The sequence below is a fragment of the Raphanus sativus genome, chromosome 9 (assembly GCF_000801105.2).
Source record: "Raphanus sativus cultivar WK10039 chromosome 9, ASM80110v3, whole genome shotgun sequence".
NCBI lineage: Eukaryota > Viridiplantae > Streptophyta > Magnoliopsida > Brassicales > Brassicaceae > Raphanus > Raphanus sativus.
The window spans coordinates 36,604,178-36,629,495 of record NC_079519.1 but is presented as its reverse complement, the minus strand read 5'-3'; the positions used below and the strand labels follow the sequence as shown (position 1 = coordinate 36,629,495).

Here is a 25,318-nt window from a genome sequence, read left to right as displayed (position 1 = left end):
TTTGTATTAAATTTAACGAGCCATGGAATAAAACGAAGTAAAAATTGTTTTGGAACACATATAATGACTAAAACGAATGTTCATTTTCGGCCTTCAGATCATCAAATGGGCTTATTTCGTATTAGGACGCCGAAATCTAGCATTCAGACCCAGAGCATAATGTTGTAGCTTTAAGATGGTTTATCAGAAGCAAAATAAAATAAAAGGTGGATGTGATAGAAGCATTGCATCATGTGGATTTGTATTTTGTCCCCATTGAATCATTATTATCATCATCAACTCGATCAGATTTTGAAGAAGCCATCCCAAGCAAGCTATGATTTCTCACACACGAAGGCCACTGGCAACCCAATAAAAACAAAAATTAAAAGTGATCATTCTGAATCGAGAAAAATAATAATTTAACGAGTTTCGAGTAAAGTTGCTCAAAAAACGAGTTTCGAGTAATTTTTTTGTTTTTTGTTAGCTAAAATCTTAATACTATTCTTGAAATGAATTAATTTTAAACCTTTGAAAAGTAGTGACCGCAGGAACTCTTGTTTACAAATGCGATTTTTATATCCTAAAACCAGAAGAAAAACAATCGTTAAGATGTCAAAAAATTTAGCATCTCCAACATAACATACGCATACACTGGACATGATAAGATGCAGTTTGGTTTCATGGGAGACAGATCAATTCCAATCCTACAAACCAACTAGTATATTAACACTAGAACCTAGACATATGAAACGTGGCAAGACATCGTCCAAGTCCTTATGTTAACCCGGACTTTTCAAACATGTTCTCTAGTATTTGGTATAAAGGTCTGACCAGTGGCGGACTCAGAGTTTGCTTTAACATGAGTCAAATTTTTAGGTGGGCTATAGGTCTTGGAAAAAAGTAAAAATATGGTGTTAATGGATATTGAAGCCTGGTTTATGGGGGGGTCAAGTGAAGAAATCTAACCACCAGAGCTATCAAATCTTAATGTTTTACATACGAAACATTAAATTTCTAGTATTTAAGGTGTGACAGGTGACCCACCATTAAACAATGTGGGTCCACCTCTGGATCTGACTCACTCTTAGGGCATCTTCAACCCCACTCCATATTTTACTCCAAAATTGAGAATGGAGTTGAAAATAGAGTAGAAAATGGAGTGATGACCAAAAATTAAAAGCATTACTCCATTTATAGAGTAAGATTTTTATTTTTTGGTCATCACTCCATTTTCCACTCCATTTTCAACTCTATTCTCAATTTTAGAGTAATTTATGGAGTGGAGTTGGAGATGCTCTTACATGTTCAAAGATTAGTTTCGGTTTTGACAAAAAAACTTGTATATGTATAATCGTCTGGAATATCATTTTACTGATAGTCTGTGGATTGAGTTACTAAAAAAACCTTCAAATGTTACGGTACTGAACTTTCGTGGAATGAGTTCTTAATAAACCTTCTAACGTATACGATTGTGGACTATACCCTATTCTAGACTCTATGGAATGGATACTTGTGTACGAATATTTATTTGATTAGCTGTGATGTTCGCATGGTTACATAATGACAATTAACTTAATTTAACGACTTTGCATATTTGAATAAATAAAAACGATGACAAAATTAATTGTAATTGAATAAATAAAACTTACCGCTGCACGACTGCATGACTGTGAGTAAGTTGAATAGCGTTCAAAAACAATACAAGAAGTCAAGCATTGATTTGAAAAAAAAAAAAAAAAGAAGTCAAGCATTGACAGATTTATTACTTCCTCTGTTTCAAAATAGATGAAATTTTAGGATTGTGCACAATTATTAAGAAACTTGTTTTTAATCTAAAAAATATCATTAAAATATAAATTAAAAATTGTTCTACCAATCACAAAATAGATTACATTTTATCATTGGTTACACAGTTTTTGATAAAGTTAAAAAGTACATTGATATACTAAAACATCAACTATTTTGAAACATCAAAAACTCCCTAAAACATCAACTATTTAGAAACAGAGGGAGTACTATTTTCCGTTAACCAGTGACCATTGTTTTATTTTTAGTACCTACTAACTATAGTTTGTTGTAGTCATCTGATAATTGATATAGCGTCGAAGTTGACATTTCCCCTACTTTTATGGACATGATGATTGTCCAATGTCACATGAATTCGACACTAATGTCCACTTGATTCCCCAAATTAGTAAACTATAACCTAATTTATTGGTTTAAAACGTTATTGTAGGATCCAAATCCTACGTAAAAACAATTATGCCCATTACAAGTGGACAACATATCTATTTGTGTATATATTAAGTATATAACAATGTGATCGATGGTAATGCATAAAAAGGTTTTTACCTTTCCAAAATTACGAAATAAGTAAAGAGATAGTGGGGGGGCGTAGCTACTGCTGAAAAGGCCTGTCCTGTCGTGCCTATGAAAAACGCATTATACACTCCAGCTTTCTTTTTCCTTCTCGACTAGTGGATCTTGTATATATGTACATTTTTTTTCCATAAGCATGTTAATTATGATCGTGTATATAAGTCTATACTAATTTCGTACTTTTCCAGTTTTAGCTAAAGGTCTATTTTATAGAATTTCTTAACTAGCAGGATAATTTTTGTTGATATAAAATAATTACTTATATATTTTATGGGAAAATAAATTACTTGTGACTGTGTATACTACTGATAACTTTCAACTGAGAAAATAATTCGAGCTCCAGATTTTTAGTTATAAACTAATTTTTAATTTGTATAACGTAACTACAGATTGAATATATATATATATATATATTCATGTTCATAGCTATATATATGATAATTAAGTAATCAACGTGGAAACATCATTGCAAAACAACAAACTGCTTTGTTTTTTCTTTTTATTCTCTATGTCTCTCTTGTTGCAATATAATTGTTTGCCCCTAAATCTTCTATAAATCCTCCGGGTAATCATTTTGATTTCCAATCTCCAGAAGGAGCTATAAAGATAGTAGTTTTGTTTTCACAAAAATCCATGTTTTATCAATCATTAAATTTGTAAATAGTATAGAATTTATAAACTGCTATTTACATTAAAAGGGGTAAAAGCCTTTTATGAGTTGCTAACTTTACTAATATTTCTGTAAAGCTTTTGTGTAAATATGTAAGTAGAATAAGGCAGAGATATTTTGAATTACTGAAGCTAAAACAAAACCATTGATCTCAAAGTACAAGAAATAATAGAAGATGTTCTTATATCATCAATCAAAGGGATTCTTGAAAGAAAATATGAGACATTGGTTATCCCTACTGTCCCCCAAAACGATATCATAGGCGTCTTAGTGGAGAAAGTGCAATTCTAGCTGACATCTTTTATTTTCACTGAAAAAATGACTATTTTGGCGGGAAAAATGGGCATTGATCTCTGATCTCACAATGATATTGGAGCCATTCGTGATATAGAGAATGTTTGTTAGGTTTAAGAAATCAAGTTTAATTATATGAAATCGACGCAAATATTATTCAAGAATAAACTCTGGTCATTTTTTATTTCAAAAAGGTAAGAGTTAAGAAGAAGAAACTGACATCATAAATCGGATAATTTGGTTCTGTGCGACTGAAGCAACTGTGTTTAGTAACGTGAAACCCCCCGATAGATGTAACCATCGAGTTTGGTTTGATGGATTATCATGACGACAGTTATGATTAAATAAATTATGGGACATGGCGTGTGACGAACTGAATGACGAATGTTTAAATGTCGAATTATGATGACGACGAACTAATATATATTTTTAATTTATCTTATATAATACTTCTTTTTTTTGCCATCTAATATTATATATATTAACCAAATATTTTACAAACACTTAAAAACCCAAAGGGAAAATTCCATAAAAGTACCCCAACTAAATTTTGTTAAGCTTTTTAATACCCAAACTCTTTCACTATCCAGTTTAATACCTCAACTAATTATTTTTTCTCATTTTAATACCCAAACTTTTATAATGTGCCCACTTTAATACCCAAACTTTATTTATTTTAATAAAAATACTAATAAGTTTCAAACAAATTTTTTAAAAATCTCTAAAATCTAAGAGAAAAATATTAAAAAATTTAATTTTATTTTAAGATTTAGGAAAGAAGGTAGATAAACCATGGAATTTGTTTTTTAAATAAATGAATTTGAATGATAAAAATAAATTTCGTATTTAAAACTTAGAAAATTTATTACAAAATTTAATATTTTACACTATTATTTACTTTTATTTCTCAAACACCAAAAAAAATTAGAATTTTCTAGTTTTTTTGTAAATTTTAGAGATTTTTAAAAATTTTGTTTGAAACTTATTAGTATTTTTATTAAAATAAATAAAGTTTAGGTATTAAAGTGGACACATTTTTAAAAGTGTGGGTATTAAAATGAGAAAAATAATTAGTTGGGGTATTAAACTGGGTAGTGAAAAAGTTTGGGTACTAAAAAGCTTAACAAAATTTAGTTGGGGTCTTTTTATGGAATTTTCCCAAACCCAAACATAGGCAAAAGCTAAAAAAAACATTAAAACCCACTACAATCCAGAACCGAACAAAGCCCACATAAGGCCCAATTACATTCCACCTCAGAAGGACTGATACGGTTTACACGTCTCCCCCACGTGATGCACGAAAACCAACAGCCACGTGTCGAAAGGAGAATCCACCGTTTCGCCAACTTTGGAATCATCACCGGAAAACACGGCAACCACCGGAACCTGACCGGGAACAGTATTACCACCACCACAGAAGCCACCTGAACTAGAAGGGGCACCTTCAAGGACTTTACATCACTCCCACACATGCATCGGAATCATCTATCAGCAGAGAGCTTCGAACAAACCAAGCTCTGAGAACTCCTCCGCCATCCCCACACATATCGACGAATCACCAGAGATTAAAACCGCCTTCCATCAATCCTCCATCACCGACATACAACATACGGCACCGATAGCAGATCAAGAGGCAGAGTATCAGATGAGGCACAAATTCGTGGATCGACAAGATCGGGATAAACCCGAGGAAAAAGCCGGCGTTAACAGTGCTGAGAAAGCTACCGTCTCCCGGAAAACTTAAGCCGGCGAAACGGACACTACCGGAACCGCCGCTTCCCAGAAGCAAAACAAACGGACGGCCACCGTAGAAGGGAAGCGCCGCCGAGACCAGAACTAAGCCGAGACAAAACAAAACAAACACTAGAAATAACTAGAAATAGAAAGTCGGACCGGTGGTGGTTAGGGTAGCCAAAACCGCCGGCCGGAAAACACAAATCACGGTTTGGAAAGTTTTTAGAAAAAAGTCAGAGGAAACAAGAGAGAGAAAGTGTTTTTTATCTTCTCCACTTTATTTATCTTATATAACTAGGTGTTTTCTTGCACCATGTGCAGTAAAATTGTTTTCAAAATTTAATTTATATTTAAAATAAGGTTTATTAAATATTATAGATTTTATTATTTTTACCGATATTTAAATATAGATTTTATTTATTTAAATATTAAATTAAAATAAAATGATTTTTTATTTAAAAATATATTGTATAATTATCAAAAATTTGAACTAACAATATTTATAGAATATGTAGATATATAAGAATCTAATGATTTTATGATTAGAAATCAAGTTTTTTAAAAAATTGTAGCAATTTTTTAAAGATTTAGTAATACAAATTGTATAATTATAGAAAATAAAATAAAATATAATTTCGAAATTTTAATGTTATATATGAATATATTTATTTTAGAGATGATTTATGCGATATTACCATATTTAAAGAAGTTTACCAAAAATAAATATCAATATTAAATGTAAGGTATGAGTTATTACCATATTCTAAAAAGTTTATCAAAAATATAAATTAACATTAAATGAAATAATCCATGTCATATTTTTCGGAAGTCATGTCATCAATTTTAGTAGCCATGTCATATTTTTTTTGTGAAACTGATTGTAAAGAGGACATGTGGCAATACAAATTGTATAATTATAGAAAATAAAATATAATATAATTTCGAAATTTTAATGTTATATATGAATATATTTATTTTAGAGATGATGTATGCGATATTACCATATTTAAAGAAGTTTACCAAAAATAAATATCAATATTAAATGTAAGGTATGAGTTATTATCATATTCTAAAAAGTTTACCAAAAATATAAATCACATTAAATGAAATAATCCATGTCATATTTTTCGGAAGCCATGTCATCAATTGTAGTAGCCATGTCATATTTTTTTTGTGAAATTGATTGTAAAGATGACATGTGGCAAAATCACTTCTCAAATATAGTCTAGGGGATACAAAGATTGAGAGATGAGAAGAAAAAATCGAGTGTTAATTCATGTGAATTGCAAATAAAAATAAGAGGATGAATTTAGGATAAGCGGCGGCTAACGATTCCCTAGATCTCGCCACCAATCACTCTTTTTTAACATCCTTATCATATCTAGACAAATAAACTAATATTGTAAGGTGAAAAATAAAATAAACTTTTTAGGGTTCATTCATAACAACCCTAATAACATGAGAGCTAACATTTTAACAGTATGTTAGTTAGGTCCATTGTGATACATATATGTGCTCTTAGGCACTTGCTTCTTTATTTTTTTATTCTTTGTAATTGTCCCTTAACTAAGTAATATTTCAAACTATATTATCACTACCACCAGGCCATTGAAATTTCAACGTACGCAAACGTCAAGCTGATATATTAACTTTTAAAGAAAAAACATTGTTTGAATGTATAGAAAGTCAATGTAATCAGGCAAACCATATAAGCTTTAGAACATAAAAGATTTTTCGCTAACTAATGTTCTATTCATCAGATGTTTTTCGCTAAGATTTTATATTCCTTTTTTATATGAATATAATAATTAATACGATCATAATGTTGTAATAAACAAAGGTCAGATTTCATCTACTTAATCTGAAGAAGAAGAGATCCATGATAAGTCCACCGTACCTTCATTTCTCACAACTCCTAAATTATTCTCCGTTCCAGAAGCAACCGGTGTTGTGTAACCATCAGATCTTTGCGCCGGTACCATGTCTAATCCATGCATAGTATTTAGGGTTGGCTGCGTCATGGATGACGACGAAGAGGCGATAATGCTGTGAAGCCCCTCAAAGTTTGTTCCCACGTCCACGTGTCCAACACCATTACTTGTTCTCAAACTCAACGACTGATCCATCAAAGGGACGTTGCTAGGAGATTGGTTGATAAGAAAATGGTTTGCGATGTTTTGCGTGTTCGTGTTACGGAGAAGACTCTGGTGATAATTTGTAGAAGGAGGATTTAGGTATTGGTGACTCGTTGATGATGGTGGGATAAGTTTGTGAGGAAAAGGTTTCAAGGGTCGTGAAGATGAAGAAGGACTGAAGAGATCAAATCTTGATCTTGGAAACGAAGATGATAGTGATCCGGTGAAAGGAGTAGAAGGACTACCAGTGAACTCTTGAACCATGGCTCTGAAGTTTGAAGTGTCGGTGGTCAAAACAGTCGTAGGCGCTCGTCTCGAAACTCTAGATCTCTTCTTTAGATTCCGTGCTGTGGCCAGACCGTTTTTCTTGTCGGTAGGGACAGAACATATGGGACTAGTTGTGTTTGTGTTTGAAACTGCTCTCAGATTTTGTTGAAGTGGGTTTGTGAAGAAGGCTTGTTCTGCCGAGATAGGTGGTGGTAGTGGTGGTGGTGGTGTAGAGCCATCAGTGGGTTTTGTAGTCGTTGCTGCCAAGAGAGGATTGTATGTTGACCAACCGGTGTTGAAATAGTTAGCTATGAGAGAGTCAAGCTGTGTTTGACCGGCGATGTTGGAGGAGACGGTGGTTGAGTTGTTGTTGTTGAATAAAGCAGATATTGATTGATCAGCGCGTGACTCGTACTCTTCTTGGTCTCCACCACCGCTTGAGGATTGCATGCTACTACTGTTGCCTGAATCCATGGCAGATACAGAGAGAGAAAGATAGATGATGGCTTTGGAGAGAGAGAGAGAGAGAGAGAGAGAGAGAGAGAGAGAGAGAGAGAGGGTTATGATTATTATTTTCTGGGTGGGTGCAGAGAAACTTCAAGAAGAGGAGGAGAGTGTGAAAGGAACTGATGGTTTGTGTGGGAGAGAAAAGCCAATAAAAGTGGACATAATTTTTTACACTATTTACCTTTTTCTTTACTTTGAAACTTGAAACTTTGAACTAGGGGGGTTAATTACATTTTGGTGTATAAAAAATTGACTGAAAGAGAAAAAATGAATTATGTAATAATAGTGTTTGAACGTTTACAAGAGTAGTTCGTGGTAGATACACATGCTAACCTAATAAAGTTAGTATTTTACAGCATAATCGAATTAGCATTACACATATTTTAATTGTATTAAGAATTATACAAAATTCATTATCATCAACTTGTTGAAACGGTTTATGACAATATTTGTTTACGCAATATCATCTATAATTTTGTAGCTTTGTGCCACAGCTATTTATGTAGGTGTGGTTTATAAGAAAGTTCTCACACAAAAATACCATAGCATGTTTTATACAACTTTTGCCTACAAGTTTTATGTACAAATTGTTTAAAAGGGCGTGTTTATGTTTTTTCTAAGTTAGAACATTTTTATTAAGGAGTGATTAGCAGCAATGCAAATTTTAAAAGTATTTATTTCAAAATGTAAAAATATATCATTGTTTCACCGATGAGCGCTTTGAAGTGTGGTTTCTAAATGTGAATGGAACAACCTCCGGAGTCTACTAACCAAAATCAGGATATCTGGCAACCAACAATCTCCGGAGTCTACTCAACAAAATCAGGATATGCGGTATCCAGAGCATCAAAAGAGTTACAAGAAATCAGTACACCTGAGGGTTTCAATTGGATAAAAGACATTTGGAGTAGCGAATGCTCACCAAAGATAAAAGTCTTCATGTGGTCCATAGTCCAAAAAGCGCTTCCTTTAGGAGAGAACCTGCACACTGTACAAGATGCAATGCTCTCGAAACAGCAAAGCACATTTTCTTTGAATGCCCGTTTGCTATAAAGATTTGGGAACTCATACCTCTGTTTAAAGTAGTTCACATAGCTACTGAAGCGGACTTCAAGGACATCATCGTGGCGTATAGGAAGAGTATTTGCCTCCCTCCTTCAGGAATCACCGGAGCAATACTTCCTTGGATATGCTAGATACTCTGGACAGCTCGCAACACCCTGATTTTTGAAAAGCGACAACTTTCAGCAAAGGAAACGGCAATCAAGGGGATAAGATTAGCAAGCGAATGGTGCTTAGCTCAGAGTAAAATTCTAAAAGATACTAAGCAGCTACCTGGAACGAAGCCTAATAGAAGCAATGGACAAATGAACAGCAGCTACCCAACACTACAAGAAAACAGGTCTATTGCAAGGGAAATTTGCGAGTGAAAACTTTCCTTGCAAATTTGCGACAGGTTTGCAATGGAATTGCAACAGAAAATAAAACCCTCGCAAATTTGCAAGAGAAACTTAGTCGTCGCAAATTTGCAAGAGATTTGCGAGGAAAGTTACAGAGTCCTCGCAAATCTCTCGCACATTTGCGAGGGCTAATTTTTCCTTGCAAATTTGCGAGAAATTTGCGAGGGTTTTATTTTCTCTTACAATTCCGTTGCAAACATATCGCTAATTTGCGAGGTATTTGCAAGACATATGTGATATTTAATTTTTTTATCACATTTCTCACAAAAAAATCAAATAAATTTAATAGATAAAATATTAAACTAAATATTTAGTATTTAACAAGTATATCAAAAAATATTTTTGGAAAATTACAATATCAGTCAACTAATATTCACGAGTTTAATATTTTCTATATTTAAACTAATATTACGAAGTACTAAACATCAAAACTCTATAATTTCTACAATACACGTCAAATAAAATTTCTAAGAAATTGAAACAAATTTTCACTTTAATTACTATTTTCATTAAAAAAAAAAAAATTAGTCCACAAGAAATATAACAAAACCTCAAACGAAACCCTAAAATCATTGACTTATGAATTTACAAGGAATTTGCAAGGGATCCATCGCAATTCTCTTGCAAATTTGCGAGAGAATGTAAACGCTCGCAAATTTGCAAGGGAATTGAAATGGATCCGTCACAAATCCCTTGCAAATTTGCGAGGAAAATAGAATCCCTCGCAAATTTGCAAGGGATTTGCGAGGGTCGCTTGCAATTTCTTTGCAAATCCATTGTTTCATACATTTGAAAGGTTTGGGGTTTCATTAATGATTTTGGTGTCAAAGAATACATTTTTTTGAAACATTTAATGTTTAAATTGTAAATCGACATATTTTCTGAAAAATTATTCAATTGTGGTTATGATTTTCATTCCCGATATTTAAACTAATATTATATACTACTTAACATCTGTATATATATATATGTTTTGAAAATTTAATCAACTATAACTATGATTTCTATTCCTGACACTTAAACTAATATTACTAGTAATAAATATTGAAACCCTAAATTATTTTTTAAAAACCCAAAATATATAAAATACATATTAATCAACCAAAATTTAAAAAAAAAATCTATAAACGAACCCCTAAAATAATTTGTCTTATGGATTTGCAATAGATTTGCAACGGATTTCTTGCAATTCCGTTGCAAATTTGCGAGAGAATCTAAACGCTTGCAAATTTGCAAGGGAATTGCAATGGGTTCATCACAAATCCGTCACAAATCCCTTGCAAATTTGCGAGGAAAACAGAGCCCCTCGCAAATTTGCAAGGGATTTGCGAGGGTCGCTTGCAATTTCTTTGCAAATCCATTGTTTCAGACATTTGAAAGGTTTGGGGTTTCATCAATGATTTTCATGTCAAAGAACACATTTTATTGAAACATTTAATGTTTAAACTGTAAATCGACATATTTTCTGAAAATTTATTCAATTATGGTTATGATTTTCATTCCCGATATCTAAACTAATATTACATACTACTTAACATCTATATATATATGTTTTGAAAATTTAATCAACTATAACTATGATTTCTATTCCCGACACTTAAACTAATATTACTAGTAATTAATATTGAAACCCTAATTTTTTTTTTTAAAACCCAAATATATTAAATACATACTAATCCACCAAAAAGTTTTTAAAAAATCTATAAACGAAACCCTAAAATATTTTGTCTTATAGATTTGCAATAGATTTGTAAGGGATTTCTTGCAATTCCGTTGCAAATTTGCGAGAAACTTGCAACGGAATTAGGTTAATATAAACATAATGTGGCCAATCACGTTGAAGGGCGAGGATCAGTAACTGTGTAACCACAACCATTGATAAAATTTAATCTAACGGACACAAATGCACAAAAGTTAAAAACCACTTTTTTTTTCTTTTATCTCCTTCTTCCTCTCAACACTTCGTAAACTAAATCTCTTTTTTTCAGTATAACTCTCTGAATGAAATATTTCTCAAACACCATCATCATCATCTCGATCTTCACCTTCTCGTTCTCCTCTACTCACAATTACTCTTTTCATTTTATTTTCTATCAGTTTTTTTTTCAGATGAAGATCTGTGAACAAGAAGAAGATAGGAGATTGAAGGAGGAAGTGGTAAGATAGGTGGTGGCTCGTGACTCGTGAGCAGAGCCGGGTTGAAGATGCAACAGTGAGGAAGCAGAAGAAGCGTGACGGCGGAGGAGGCGTGACCCATCTCTGGCACGGTGAAGCTTCGGAAACTGTGGTGGAGGAGGCATGGAAGCTGCAGTGGAGGAGACACTGACAACGACGTCTCCGGTCAAGTCTGGACGAGGCAAGGCAGCTGGTTGTTGGAGGAGGCGCAAGGTTCATGGAGGAAGCGGCAGAGTTTTCTTTTTTTTCTTAGGTTTAGGTTTTTTTTTGGTTAAGAATAAACCGAATTGGGATTGTGGTGGTTTGACTTTATTTATTAATTTCTGATTTATTTCTGTAAACCAGGATTTATTAATTTTTTATTTGTAAACCAATTTGAAATTATAAATAAAATTATTTTATTTTTAGTTATAAAGAACATTTGTGTAATTTTTATTAATTTATTTCTAATTATAATTATTTTCGATTTATTGTAGAAATATCTATAATAGATTTATTGTAGAAAAAAGTCCTTAGCAAATTTGCAACGGAATATTCAATTGCAAATTTGCGAGGAAATCATTTCTATCGCAAATTTGCAACAAAAAATGTTTCCGTTGCAAATTTGCGAGGTAATATTTTCCGTTGCAAATTTGCGAGGAATTACTTTCCGTTGCAAATTTGCGAGCGTTTTGCAAGCGATTTTAATTTGCGACTAAGGATTTGCGAGGGAATCAGTTCGCTTGCAAATATCTTGCAATCGGCGATTTGCAACGGAATTGCAATGCGTTTTTCCCTTGCAACAGACATTTTTTCTTGTAGTGCAACTTGCAGATCAGACGCGGCTTGGAACAAAGCGACGAACACAGCATGACTAGCGTGGTTCATATCGGACTCCACAGGCAAGAGAATCAAGGAAGGATCCACCACCCAAAGCCTAGTCAGCTCCCCCCTCGTAGCAGAAGCTCTAGCCTTGCGCCTAGGGCTTATAGCAGCAGTGAATCTTGGTTTTACGGAGATCAGGATGCTCTCTGATAACACAACGCTCATCCGAGCAATCAACAACGACATGCAGAACAAAGAGATCTATGGAATCGTTCAGGATATCCATCAAATCTCTTCTGCGTTTGTCGATATCTCGTTCTCGTTTCTTCTTCGATTGCAAAACGTCGATGCCGACGTGTTGGCAAAGTCTTCTCTTTTGGGTCTCTCTATTCCCGTAATGGGCTAATGTATGGGCCTGAGGCCAGACTTCATTTTTTTTTTTTTCTGATTAATGCAAATCAATTGACAAAAAAAAAAATGTGAATGGAACAAGAGAAATGACAGACGGGATTTACCAACGTTGACTGATCAATAGAGAAAACTTATGCATGGTTTTACAATTTATTTATTTAGTCTTTAAAAGTCATTAAATGATAAAAGTGTAAAAGCTCTTTAAATTAAATGTAAAGGGTTGTTAGTCTATCTAAAAATAATACAAGCAATAAACATTGCTATTTTCTTCTTTTTCATATATGATACCTTTTTAAAATATATCATATAAGAAAAGTTTTCCAAGATTTAACTATTTTATATTGTTATCTTAGAGAATTTTTTTTTATGACACATTATCTTAGAGAATTTGTTTGTATTTTTCTGTCTATTAGAATTATATTGTATCTGTGTTTTCTAAAGTGAAATTTTAATGAAAGGCTAATATTCAACAGTCAGCATCAATATGTACTATATGTACGAGATGCATAATTACATGTGATTAATAGAGATACATCAGAAGACACAAGTTGTCAAATAGAGCACACCTTTTGACCGGGTTCACGATGGGTGATAGTATCTTAAATTTAGAAAATGAACAATGTGTTCCTGATTAATGATGCCATCGTACCATTTGAAATCAAATTCGCATAATACATACCTATTAAAACCTCAAATGCATTTTTATCAAACATTTTCTATAGGAAACCCTGTAAATTATGTATTTTGTTGGGACAAACAAGTATATTTTTAATCTCTCTTTTCAAGCGAATGTCTAAGCTGTTACCCACAGTTAAGAAATAATTATATTTTCAAATAAAAATTACTCCATCCACTATAAGAATACTTTTGTTTTGTCCGTTAGGTTTTGTTGGTTTCCTGACTGGTTTGATTCTTTGAAATCTAATCATTCGCCGAGCACCAACACATGATATCATAATATCTACACATACAGAATAACAAGTACACCAATATCATACAATATCTATTTTTTTTTGGCTCTTTTCTTGATATGATTTATTCTACGCGAGCTGTGACTGCAAGCTAGCTATCTAAATGAGGACTGCTTGGAGTCTTGTAATAACAAGAATATTGTTCTTTTTTTTTTGATCAACTGCTTATATTAAAATAAAATGGGTTTTAGCAAGCTAAACCCAGAAAAAAATTTGTTATATAGGGAAGCCTTAGCAGACATATCTGCAGGTCCGTTTTGATTCCTAGAAACGAAAAAAAAATGCAGGAAGACGAAAGGAGAAGAGATAAACGATTCGATGTCTGCAAAAACTCCTGAGAGCTCTATAGATCATCGATTCGTGTTGATGGCTTGTATAAGCCCTTTGCAGTCTGATCGGAGCCAGATGTGGGTGAGATTGAGGGTGGCTGCATGTTCAAGAGCGGCTCTGATTGCTAACGCCTCTGCCATGAGAGGAGATGCGACGTGTTCCTGGAAGCGACAGCCCCTGGCGATCTCTGTTGAAGATTGATCTGAGATGATCCAAGCTAAGCCTGCCGATTGGGAGTCAGATGACCAAGCCGCGCCGGTGTTACATAGAAGGCTCTCCGCCGGTATAAAGCGTGTGGGAGTTTCGGGAGGTATCGTAGACGAGGTGATCGGATTCTGCGGTTGAGCATCCTCCCACTCCTTAATCGAGATGAGGACCTTGGTGATGATGTCTCCCGCTGTCATCTTTCTGCTTTGGAAGATCCGTTGATTGCGAGCAATCCAAAGAAACCAGCAGATCCAAGGGAAAAGATTGGAGCTTATCCCCGTCGGTGGTAGATTCGTCTACGTGATGAATGCTTGTCAAGCTATCTTAACAGAGGAGCACGTTGTGAGGTCCAAGTTGGAGGACCAAGGACAGAGGTCCCAAACTTCCTTCGCTAGGCTACAATGGAATAATATATGGTCAATTGTTTCTTCTTCACCACAGCTAGAGCAAAGAGTGTTGGTCAGAAGCCCGCGTTTGCGCAGGTTTTCTCCTGTGGGCAGTATATTTTGTATACATTTCCACAGGAAGAATTTGATTTTTGGGGTCATTTTCGGAGACCAGACGAATTTCTGCCAGTTCCAGCGTTCTAGATTCAAGAGTGATGAGGTCAATTGAATCTTGTCCATTCTTGCTATGAAGTAACCTGATTTAACTGTATAGACTCCTCATTTTTGTTGTGTCCAAATATAGGTGTCCAGAACACCTTTTTTGCTAGGGTGAATGGAGAGAATAAGAGAGGAGAGTTCCGGTAGGAAGTCATCAATCTTGGCTTTATTCCACTCCTTAGTTTCTCTTGATAGCAAATCAGCCACCATCAGATCCTGATCCCTCTCGAGTGTTGGTCCGAAGAATATTGTTCATGTTTACATCAATGTTAGCTTGTAAACCAATCAAGTTGTAGCAATATACCCCACTATTTTGCTATATATAATAATAATTTTAAGTGTGTTATAACGCCACGATACGAATGATACGGTGACAATCAAACAAGCACATTACAAAAGAAGAAGGGTGCACGTAACTGGTCAAAGGTGGTTTTGTTCTAGACAAAGAGACATGCTACGTCACATCAATATGAGAAGCTCAAGATCCAATGCAGTTGACAAAATGCTCCTGCATTTCATACAAAACCGTTTTGTAAAAATCATCGAGAAACGGGTTCTATAGTTAAGATGGACCGCATCTCGACCCAACACGAAATCCCGATCATACGTGGGCTTTACAACATACATGGGCCTTACAAGAGCTCTACACTGTAATATTTTGGTTTGAAGCAGCCGCGATGAGTTTAGAGAAGAGAGGTTACAAGTTGTAGAGCTCTGCATCTAGTTGTAACTTACAACTCACAAGAGAACGAAAGGAGAGTGTATAGATGCAGAGCAATCAAGAACAGTTAGGCCTACCATCATGACGATGAAGGCTAAGTAACCGCACTCTGATCCTAGCCATACCATGACTCTAGTCTTTTAGTTATAAACTGAAAAAACTTTTGTTTTCTCTGTTTTATTAGGAGTATTTTATTTATGTACTTTAATTTATGTAACTTGTTCATTAAACACGCTTTGTTACATAAATGGAAACATAAGTGATCTCCACTAAAAAAAAAAACATCTAAAATTGGAATCAATTGGAGAAAACTACATCAACTGGGCGCTCCGCGCTCTAGGGACACCTAAATGACAATTGTGTGATTCCTTTAATGTTTTTTTTGGGTGGTTAAAATGTAGTGAATGTGATGCTGTAGTTAGCTTTTAAAACAAGACTATTTTACTTAGAATTCCAACTATACTACTTAATTGAACCACCTGATTATAAAGGTTTATCAAGGAACAACTTAAGTAAGGATGATAAATCAAATAATTATGTTAGAGATTATATGTTAATAATTTCTAAAGAACAGACACACATTGCTAGGAGAAGCAAGTTTATCACTAACATAGACACAATAATCAAATGAATAACAATATAAGTTATAAATTATAATACATACATGAGTTCCTTCAGATATAAAGAAAGGTTAGAGAGCATTGCAACATCCACTAATATTAAAGTACAACAGTACCTAAATGTTGTTGTGTTGAGGTGTTTTCGTGGCTCTTTCCAGATCAATCTTGCAGTTTTCTCTAAGCTCTTTCATGGCTACGAAGCTATCCTGCTGCAGATTACACCAATAACAATGCCCATCAAATACACAGAAGCTCTGGAGACAACTTCTTGAAGTTTTTGTTCTAAGAAAAACTTACAAGGCGGGTGCTTTCACGAGCCAAGATGCCATCCATGTTAAGAAAGAGAGTTGTCCATTGACCCATGACATCATCAAACTCTACACTAGTTGGCTCTCCTTTACCATTCCTTTGGATCAGGCTAGTTGCTTCTTTCTGGCTCTTCTTCAGCACTGCAGTCAAGCACAAGTTCGTATAACCATAAGTGAAAATTTATCATTATCAAATCAAGAGTTTTGCAGTGTGACGAGGAAGACTTACCAGACAATCGACCTTTGATATCCTGGTAGTTAAGATCAGACCAGATATATGCAGCTGAAGACATTCATTTACATCCACAAACTAATATTAGACATGATTAATAAAGAGAAAAGCTGAAGAATCAGACAAACCTTTGAGGCAAAAAGAACAAGAGCAAGATCTAAGCTCATCATCAGCTTCCATATCGTGGTTTACAATCTCCAAACTCTCAACAGGCAACAAACCCGTTCCTTCATTAACCACCATCGCCGACACGCCATCACTTTCTCTATTGTTGCTGCTACTGTACAAAGTCTCCTTCAAGTCTTTCGAGTCCTTGTCACACTCTCTCTCACTAAGTTCCACCACAGCATCACCAACTCCAGCATTGGTTTCACCCTGAGACTCCTTTAAATTCTCAGAATCCGCATCAACAACAATTGAACCACCGAAACTAATCTTATCACCACCATCAGAAGAGGAGTCATTGTTTGTATCGGTACTCCTAGTACTCTCCTTGACCAAGTCGTCTACAACTAAACACAACCTCTTCGAAAACTTCACCCCTGAGCCTTCACGAGGAACGGTCTTACCAGAATCATCTCCACATTTCAAAAGAAAGTCACCCAGAATCGAAGATAGTCCTCTCTTGCTTGGAACAATAGTCATATCACACAAAGGGAGACTCGTTTCCTTAGACACTAAGCTGCAGCTATCTCCAGTCATCTTCACAAACAAGAAACACACAAAAAAAGATGAAAACTTTACCACCAAAACAAAAACCCTATAAATCTGGAGGTACAATTAACAAAACCCACACAAGAAATTCAATAAAACCCTAATCGAAACCTTCAATTCGAAAGCAGAAACTGATATTAAATGAAGAAGAACCCTAAAAAAGAAAACTTTTACCCAAAAAACAAAAACCCTAATCGAAACCTTCAATTCAGAATCAGACAATAGGAAATGAAGCGATTCGTGGATTAAAAGAAAAACCCAAAATCAAAAAAGACAAGATCGATAGAGTTTGGGTTACTGACCAAAAGGGTTACTGGCATCTGTCTGAAATCTTCTTCGTTTGGTCGGAGAAGAAGAGCCTCGGTCGGAGTAGGTGAATTAGGGCTTTTGAGGCGGGAAACCCTGTGAGGACTTTTTCGAATAGGCGTTCAATTAATGGGCCTTAAATGATTAATACAAGCCCAATGACCTAAAAGCCCACTATTATAGTGGGCCCTATATTTAACCAGATCTTCAGACAACGATGTATGTATCTGTACTTGAAGATGAGATCATATCTAGATATCCTCGAAAGGCGCAACAAAAGCGGTCAAAATTTTATCCACTTATAACTGAACACGTCATCTACCTTGTCCTAAAAACAACTGACCGCGTCATCTACCTTGTCTTAAAAGCATTCACTTTTAAAAAAAAAACTAGAGATTTCGTTTTTTATTTATTTTCCATAATTCAACTAAATTGAACGGTCTCCTCTTCATCTTCATCTCCATCTCCTCCACCGTTTCTTCATTGATATCTTTTCTCTAATGGCGGTTGAAGCGTTTTCCGAGATAGCCGCGGCGAGGAGGATTCAGAGACTGTCGTCACATATATCTCCCGCCTTAACGGAGCCGCCGCAGCTGCAGACGGAGGCGTGCTCTTCGCGGTCAAAGAAGCTGGTCGTCAACGGTCAGGCGCTGTCTCTCTACATGAAGGGGAAACACAGGGATATTCAGGAGAAGGTGCACGAGTTCTACAACTCTCGTCCCGATTTGCAGACACCATTAGAGATCTCGAAGGAAGATCATAGAGAGTTGTGTATGAGGCAGCTTTATGCGCTCGTGAGAGAAGCTGGTATAAGGCCGTTTAGGTATGTGGCGGATGATCCGGCTAAGTATTTTGCGATCATGGAAGCTGTTGGTAGTGTGGATATGTCGTTTGGGATCAAGATGGGTGTTCAGTACAGGTTAGTACTACCTTAGCTTCACCATCCATTTTTTAAAAAAAAATTGAGATTTTGTGTTGGTCTTTGTCACTTGATCCGGTAATAACCGTTTGGCCATAACCATTTATATATATATATATTCATATATTAATACAATTACTAAGCTTAAGCATGTGCAACTATAAGAACATTTACAAGATGATCTAATACTATGTAAATTCAAACTTATTATCTGATTTCAACACGTTAAATGGATTAACCATATTTTTTATATATATTAATTCATTATTTTTCCATTAACAAATGTTTTTAATTAATCGTGGGATCTGTCTTTTGTTTTTATATATTGGTATGTATAGTCTTTGGGGAGGCTCTGTGATCAACTTGGGAACCAAGAAGCATAGAGACAAGTATTTCGATGGCATTGACAATCTAGACTACCTTGGTTGCTTTGCTATGACTGAACTCCACCATGGTGAGTGATATGTGACTAATGCTGCATCTGTCTGTTTGTCTCTTTACTCTACTAAAACTATTGTTTTTTTTTGTTTGATTTAACTCAAGGATCAAATGTTCAAGGTCTTCAAACCACAGCCACGTTCGATCCCATCACAGACGAGTTCGTAATCAACACACCACACGACGGAGCCATCAAATGGTGGATAGGAAACGCCGCAGTCCACGGAAAGTTCGCAACAGTTTTCGCCAGGCTCATCCTTCCAACGCACGACACCAAAGGAGTCTCCGACATGGGTGTTCATGCCTTCATAGTTCCCATAAGAGACATGAAAACACACCAGACCCTCCCAGGCGTCGAGATTCAAGACTGCGGACAGAAAGTAGGCCTGAACGGAGTCGACAACGGTGCGTTAAGGTTCCGTTCTGTTCGAATCCCACGTGACAACCTTCTCAACCGCTTTGGTGACGTGTCACGAGACGGCAAGTACACAAGCAGCTTACCTACGATCAACAAAAGATTCGGTGCAACGCTCGGTGAGCTCGTAGGTGGACGAGTGGCTCTCGCTTACTCATCCGTTGGTGTTCTCAAAGTCTCGGCCACTATTGCTATACGTTACTCGCTGTTGAGACAGCAGTTTGGTCCTCCGAAGCAGCCTGAGGTTAGTATTCTTGATTACCAGTCACAACAGCACAAGCTCATGCCGATGTTAGCTTCCACGTACGCGTACCATTTCGCGACAGTGTACCTCGTGGAGAAATATTCGGAGATGAAGAAGACTAACGATGAGCAGTTAGTTGCTGATGTACATGCGCTCTCTGCTGGTCTCAAATCTTATATAACGTCTTACACGGCTAAGTCACTCTCGGTCTGTAGAGAAGCTTGTGGAGGACATGGTTATGCAGCTGTTAACAGATTTGGAAGCTTGAGGAATGATCATGATATATTCCAAACGTTTGAAGGAGACAACACGGTGCTTCTGCAACAGGTAAAAGACTTACCACCTTGTCGTCGTGATAATGAATAACTGTTAAGAGTGGTTAAGGAAGGACCGGTATCGGTTTGGAGAAGTCTAACCAAACCTTTGACAAGAGATAAGACTAACTGCAGATAAGTCTCAGAGAGAATGTATAGAACTCTTCTGTATTATTCAATGATCAGGTCATGTACATATATACTTATTCACAAGATACTCTTAACAACCTAATCTTATGATACATATGAATATACACAATCCTTATCGCAATCTCTCTGAGACTTATCTGCAGTTAGTCTTATCTCTTGTCAACGGTTTGGTTAGACTTCTCCAAACCGATACCGGTCCTTCCTTAACCACTCTTAACAATAACCCATGCTTATAGTGCTTTTGTTTTTCTCTTTATTGTAGGTGGCAGCTGATTTACTGAAGAGATACCAAGAGAAGTTCCGAGGTGGGACTTTGACAGTCACATGGAGTTACTTGAGAGAGTCGATGAGCTCTTATTTGGCTCAGCCAAATCCAGTTACAGCTCGTTGGGAAGGTGAAGATCATCTTAGAGATCCTAAGTTCCAACTAGATGCTTTCCGGGTGAGTTAGTTCTCACTATATATATATAGATGGTTTTAGAGCTTTATTATTTATTTAACTACATGACATGTTACAAAATAGTTACATGACATTTCCAATTTTTAATGTGAAATTTACTAAAATGTTTTAATGCGAAATCTACTTCTTATTGGTTAGATTGTGACTGATCTAGAAAATATACATTATCAAGTGTTTTTTAATTTGCATGCACAAATCTAAAACTTGATCTTGATCTAGAGCAGTAACCATTCTAGTTCTATCACACTAACATTTTGTCTCCGCAGTATCGAACATCGCGTCTCCTACAAAGTGTTGCAATGAGACTAAAGAAACACAGCAAGACACTTGGAACATTCGGTGCTTGGAATAGATGCTTGAATCATCTCTTGACACTAGCAGAATCTCATATTGAGTCAGTCATTCTCGCCAAGTTCATTGAAGCTGTTAGAAAGTAAGTAACATACAAACACACATACATCTTCCTTTACAAAACAAGTTTAACAAACCAAAAACTGTTTGTTTCTTTCAGCTGTCCGGACCCAAGTGCAAGAGCTGGTCTGAAACTAGTATGTGATCTGTACGCATTGGACCGGATATGGAATGATATAGGAACGTACCGCAACGTGGACTATGTGGCGCCAAACAAAGCCAAGGCGATTCATAAGTTGGCTGAGTATTTGAGTTTCCAAGTGAGGAACGTGGCCAAGGAGCTAGTGGACGCGTTCGAGTTGCCTGATCATGTTACTCGAGCACCTATTGCCATGCAAGCTGATGCTTATGCACAGTATACTCAAGTTGTTGGATTCTGAAAATTGTGAAAATGAATAAAGATATCTATGTCTCAAGATTGAAGAAAGATCTCATGTTTGGAATATATTATATAGTTGCAATGTATTAAAAACAGAGTGAAGAGACAAAACAGAGGAATATTCTGTTGTTTGTTCCTTGCTCAATGCTATAAAGTGGGGTTCCTTGTTCAATGCTCATAATATTATTTTCACAAGTAAAAAATTATATAAAAGTAAAAAACTGGAATTTATTGATATTTATTTATTTACCAATGTTATAAAATAAGTAAGAACTATACGTATAAATCACAACTTTGGAGTATATTCTATGTATTAAAAACAGAGGAAAATTCTGTTAGTGTTTGTTTGTTGATCCAAAGCTATACACAATCCAGGAATAATATTTTTTATTTTATTCTTTCTAATTGTTTACAAAATATGTTCAGAAATAAATGTTTTACATGAGTATCATATTTTATACGATTTGTCAGACAAAACGACGCCGTTGTTGTGGATCTTGTCTTGTGAACAAAGAAGACGTATAAAGTAAAGTAGAACAGAGGAGTGAAAGTGTTCTCCTTTATCACAAACAATAAGTGAATCACCGATCTTGTGGATTCACGGAAGCCGGCGAGTCATGGCGACGGGCAACGGTGCAAAGGGTCCGTCGAGGATGGGCCCTAAGGTCTTGTTTTATTCAATATTGCTTACGCTTCAGTACGGAGCTCAGCCTCTCATCTCCAAACGCTGCATCGGGTAACCACATCTGTACACAATCTATGTTAGTCTCTTTTATCACTGAGTGTTGCTGATTGATCACGTTCCTGTTCGAAAAATGTGAGCTTTGGCTTGAATAAGTTTAGTGTAGAGCTATGGAATTAGAGTTCTGTGCGTGTGTTTGCAGGAAGGAGGTTATTGTAACTTCATCTGTCTTGACGTGCGAGATTGTTAAGGTCATATGTGCTCTGATCCTCATGGCAAGAGATGGTAGCTTGAAAGGGTTAGCAAAAGAGTGGACCTTGATGGGATCCTTGACTGCTTCTGGCCTCCCTGCAGCCATATACGCACTCCAGAACAGCTTGCTGCAGATCTCTTACAGGAGCCTCGATTCCTTGACTTTTTCGATTCTGAATCAGACCAAAATCTTCTTCACAGCCTTCTTCACGTTCATCATACTAAGGCAGAAGCAATCGGTTCAGCAAATAGGAGCTTTGTGTTTACTGATCATGGCAGCGGTTCTTCTAAGCGTCGGTGAAGGCTCTAGCAAGAGTTCGAGCGGCGTTAACCCGGAGCAAGTGCTGTTCTATGGGATCATACCGGTCTTGGTAGCCTCTGTGCTCTCCGGTTTAGCTTCTTCTCTGTGTCAGTGGGCTTCTCAGGTGAAGAAGCATTCGTCGTACTTGATGACGGTGGAAATGTCTATTGTTGGGAGCCTCTGCTTGTTGGTGAGTACACTTAAGTCTCCTGATGGTGAAGCGATTAAAAGACATGGTTTCTTTCATGGTTGGACTGCTTTAACCATGGTAACTTCTAGCTCCTGAACCATTTTGTTGATGTGGAAAAAAAAAACTATTAGCAACTGTGAGTGTTCTTACAGGTTCCAGTTGTAAGCAATGCTCTTGGTGGGATTCTCGTTGGCCTAGTTACATCACATGCCGGTGGTGTAAGAAAGGTAAAAACTATTTATTACTACTACACAGTCAGTATTCTTTAATAAAAGCTGAAATATAGTTTTTTTTTCCTACAAAGGGATTTGTGATTGTGTCGGCGTTACTTGTGACGGCTCTGCTACAGTTTGCGTTTGAAGGAAAACCGCCTTCATCCTATTGTCTTGTGGCTCTTCCTCTTGTGATCAGTAGTATCTCGTTGTACCAGAAGTATCCATACTTGGACAAGAAGAAGAAGGTCTAAGAAACCTCTTAGCATCTTCTCAGATTCTGCTAAATATCTAGATGATATGATTCTTGGACCATTCAAATGAAAATTTGTAATATTACAGTGATAGTTGATACATTGAATGAGTCCTGTAATGATCTGAATCCAAGCTGAGTTTAATTACCAAAACCTTCATATAATATTATATTATAAAGAAAAATTATGATTCAATTGTTTCCTTAAATTTTTTCTATATAATTCAATTTAATCTTTTACCAAAAATGTATATTACCTTCTAAAATTTAGTATTTTGTCAAAATATAATAAATTAGAAAGGATCCTTTACCAAATAGATACATAATAGTAAACAAATGTATAAACGTGATTGGTGTCTGTTACCTTCCCTAACAATCCAAATCCTCGCGACGATGACACACTTAGGCAATTACAAGCTGGTGTTCCTGGGAGATCAAGCCGTTGGTAAAACCAGCATCATTACTTGTTTCATGTACGGTAACTTTGACACCAATTATCAGGTTCGATTACTCCCAATCTCCCTCCATCTACATGGTTCCAAGGGAACACATTTCAAAATTTAATCAATACCATATATACCTATTAGTTTTTGGTCATCATTGGTGTTTGATCATCCACATGAATGTCTCCTTTATGATGATCATTGGCGTTAGGATTGATTGCCTTTCGTATATTGAAGACTGTGTTTCAATTTTATGCATGCATGCAGGCTACAATTGGAATTGATTTCTTGTCCAAAACAATGCGGCATGAAGACACAACTTTTCGTCTGCAGATGTGGTAAATCCTTTGGTTATTGCAATCTGTTGTAGGAAGTCTCCTATCGATGTTTTGGCTCTGCCTTATGTACAAATCATTCACTAGCAATACATAGATCCATGCAAATATGTGTTTCTGAGATTCCATCATCTTATGTTCTACCATTAGCGTGTAAAATTCACTATTAGTGTACATTTAATATATACTTTGTGTTCAAGATACTGTGATAATCGATGCGCAGGGACACGGCTGGACAAGAGAGATTCAAAAGCCTGATACCAAGTTATATCAGAGATTCTTCTGTTGCTGTCATTGTCTATGACGTAGCAAGTATAAGACTTACTCCATGAAACTTGTCTTGTTCTGTCTTCAGTACTCAATAGTTCTTGCAATGATGCAGATAAGCAATCATTTATTAACACCTCCAAGTGGATTGAAGATGTTCGTGCAGAAAGAGGCAATCATGTCATCATTGCTCTTGTTGGTAACAAAACCGATCTTGTTCATAGAAGGTAAAACAAACTCAAACTAGCCAGACCTAGACAGATCCTGAATATTGCTTCATCTATTTGATTGAATTTTTTCAAATAAGGTTGTTCTTGGTGATTCAACAGGCAAGTTTCAATAGAGGAAGGGGATAACAAAGCTCGTGAATTTGGAGCTTTGTTCATAGAGACTAGTGCAAAAGCTGGATTCAACATTAAGGTAAATAAAAACACACAAGACAATGATGACACATTCTCTGAGTAAAAACAACTTAACTAGTTTTTGTTGTTGTTTTGAGTGTAGCCTCTGTTCTGTAAGATTGCGTCAGCGTTACAGGGGACAGAAACAGTTACTTGGACGAGACAAGAGGATTTGGTGGATGTGAACCTAAGGCCACTGACCAACTCGTCTCACTCAGAGCAACAACAAGGAAACTGTTCTTGTTAAATGATATATTGTGAAAAGGAAGCTATAACCAAAGCATAGTATTTTTTTAACATCAACAGAACCATGATCGAATAGAATTGTTCTTCAAAATAATCTCTTTAGCGATCAAAACTTGGTTTTAAAATATAAACGGTTTGAAAATAACACAAATAGATTCTATCTCCATCTTAGAA

The 25,318-nt window shown here is 35.8% G+C and overlaps 6 protein-coding genes across 7 annotated transcripts; 3 read left to right on the top strand and 3 right to left on the bottom strand.

The window, feature by feature from the left end:
- Positions 1–96: 96 nt before the first annotated feature.
- LOC108856385 (uncharacterized) lies at positions 97–8,096 on the bottom strand. 2 transcript variants are annotated; one of them, XM_056995292.1, is made up of 3 exons: positions 6,957–8,096; positions 509–562; positions 97–340 (listed from the first exon to the last, which is right to left on the bottom strand). In XM_056995292.1, exons 1-3 carry the CDS (start codon positions 7,933–7,935, stop codon positions 315–317), a joined length of 1,059 nt encoding a protein of 352 aa, XP_056851272.1. In that variant the 5' UTR covers positions 7,936–8,096; the 3' UTR covers positions 97–314. The 2 variants fall into 2 exon arrangements, with proteins under 2 accessions (XP_056851272.1, XP_056851273.1); XM_056995293.1 differs by lacking the exon at positions 509–562 and having other exon boundaries at positions 6,957–8,094.
- Positions 8,097–14,139: 6,043 nt separating this feature from the next.
- On the bottom strand, positions 14,140–14,523 carry LOC130500255 (uncharacterized). Its single transcript, XM_056995031.1, has one exon. It carries the CDS (start codon positions 14,521–14,523, stop codon positions 14,140–14,142), a length of 384 nt encoding a protein of 127 aa, XP_056851011.1.
- Positions 14,524–16,272: 1,749 nt separating this feature from the next.
- LOC108826563 (uncharacterized) lies at positions 16,273–17,913 on the bottom strand. The gene is made up of 5 exons (XM_018599936.2): positions 17,829–17,913; positions 16,941–17,514; positions 16,810–16,863; positions 16,570–16,721; positions 16,273–16,481 (listed from the first exon to the last, which is right to left on the bottom strand). The coding sequence occupies exons 1-5, from the start codon at positions 17,844–17,846 to the stop codon at positions 16,389–16,391; spliced, it is 891 nt and encodes a 296-aa protein (XP_018455438.2). The 5' UTR covers positions 17,847–17,913; the 3' UTR covers positions 16,273–16,388.
- Positions 17,914–18,248: 335 nt separating this feature from the next.
- LOC108826546 (acyl-coenzyme A oxidase 2, peroxisomal) lies at positions 18,249–21,734 on the top strand. The gene is made up of 6 exons (XM_056995291.1): positions 18,249–18,751; positions 19,090–19,205; positions 19,295–20,175; positions 20,575–20,754; positions 21,039–21,205; positions 21,284–21,734. Exons 1-6 carry the CDS (start codon positions 18,333–18,335, stop codon positions 21,561–21,563), a joined length of 2,043 nt encoding a protein of 680 aa, XP_056851271.1. The 5' UTR covers positions 18,249–18,332; the 3' UTR covers positions 21,564–21,734.
- A 371-nt stretch (positions 21,735–22,105) lies between these two features.
- On the top strand, positions 22,106–23,647 carry LOC108825708 (UDP-N-acetylglucosamine transporter ROCK1). Its single transcript, XM_018599052.2, has 4 exons — positions 22,106–22,298; positions 22,447–23,065; positions 23,140–23,214; positions 23,292–23,647. The coding sequence occupies exons 1-4, from the start codon at positions 22,180–22,182 to the stop codon at positions 23,451–23,453; spliced, it is 975 nt and encodes a 324-aa protein (XP_018454554.2). The 5' UTR covers positions 22,106–22,179; the 3' UTR covers positions 23,454–23,647.
- A 195-nt stretch (positions 23,648–23,842) lies between these two features.
- LOC108826681 (ras-related protein RABH1a) lies at positions 23,843–25,160 on the top strand. The gene is made up of 6 exons (XM_018600061.2): positions 23,843–23,953; positions 24,163–24,233; positions 24,454–24,542; positions 24,613–24,724; positions 24,827–24,917; positions 25,002–25,160. The coding sequence occupies exons 1-6, from the start codon at positions 23,846–23,848 to the stop codon at positions 25,143–25,145; spliced, it is 615 nt and encodes a 204-aa protein (XP_018455563.2). The 5' UTR covers positions 23,843–23,845; the 3' UTR covers positions 25,146–25,160.
- Positions 25,161–25,318: the final 158 nt, after the last annotated feature.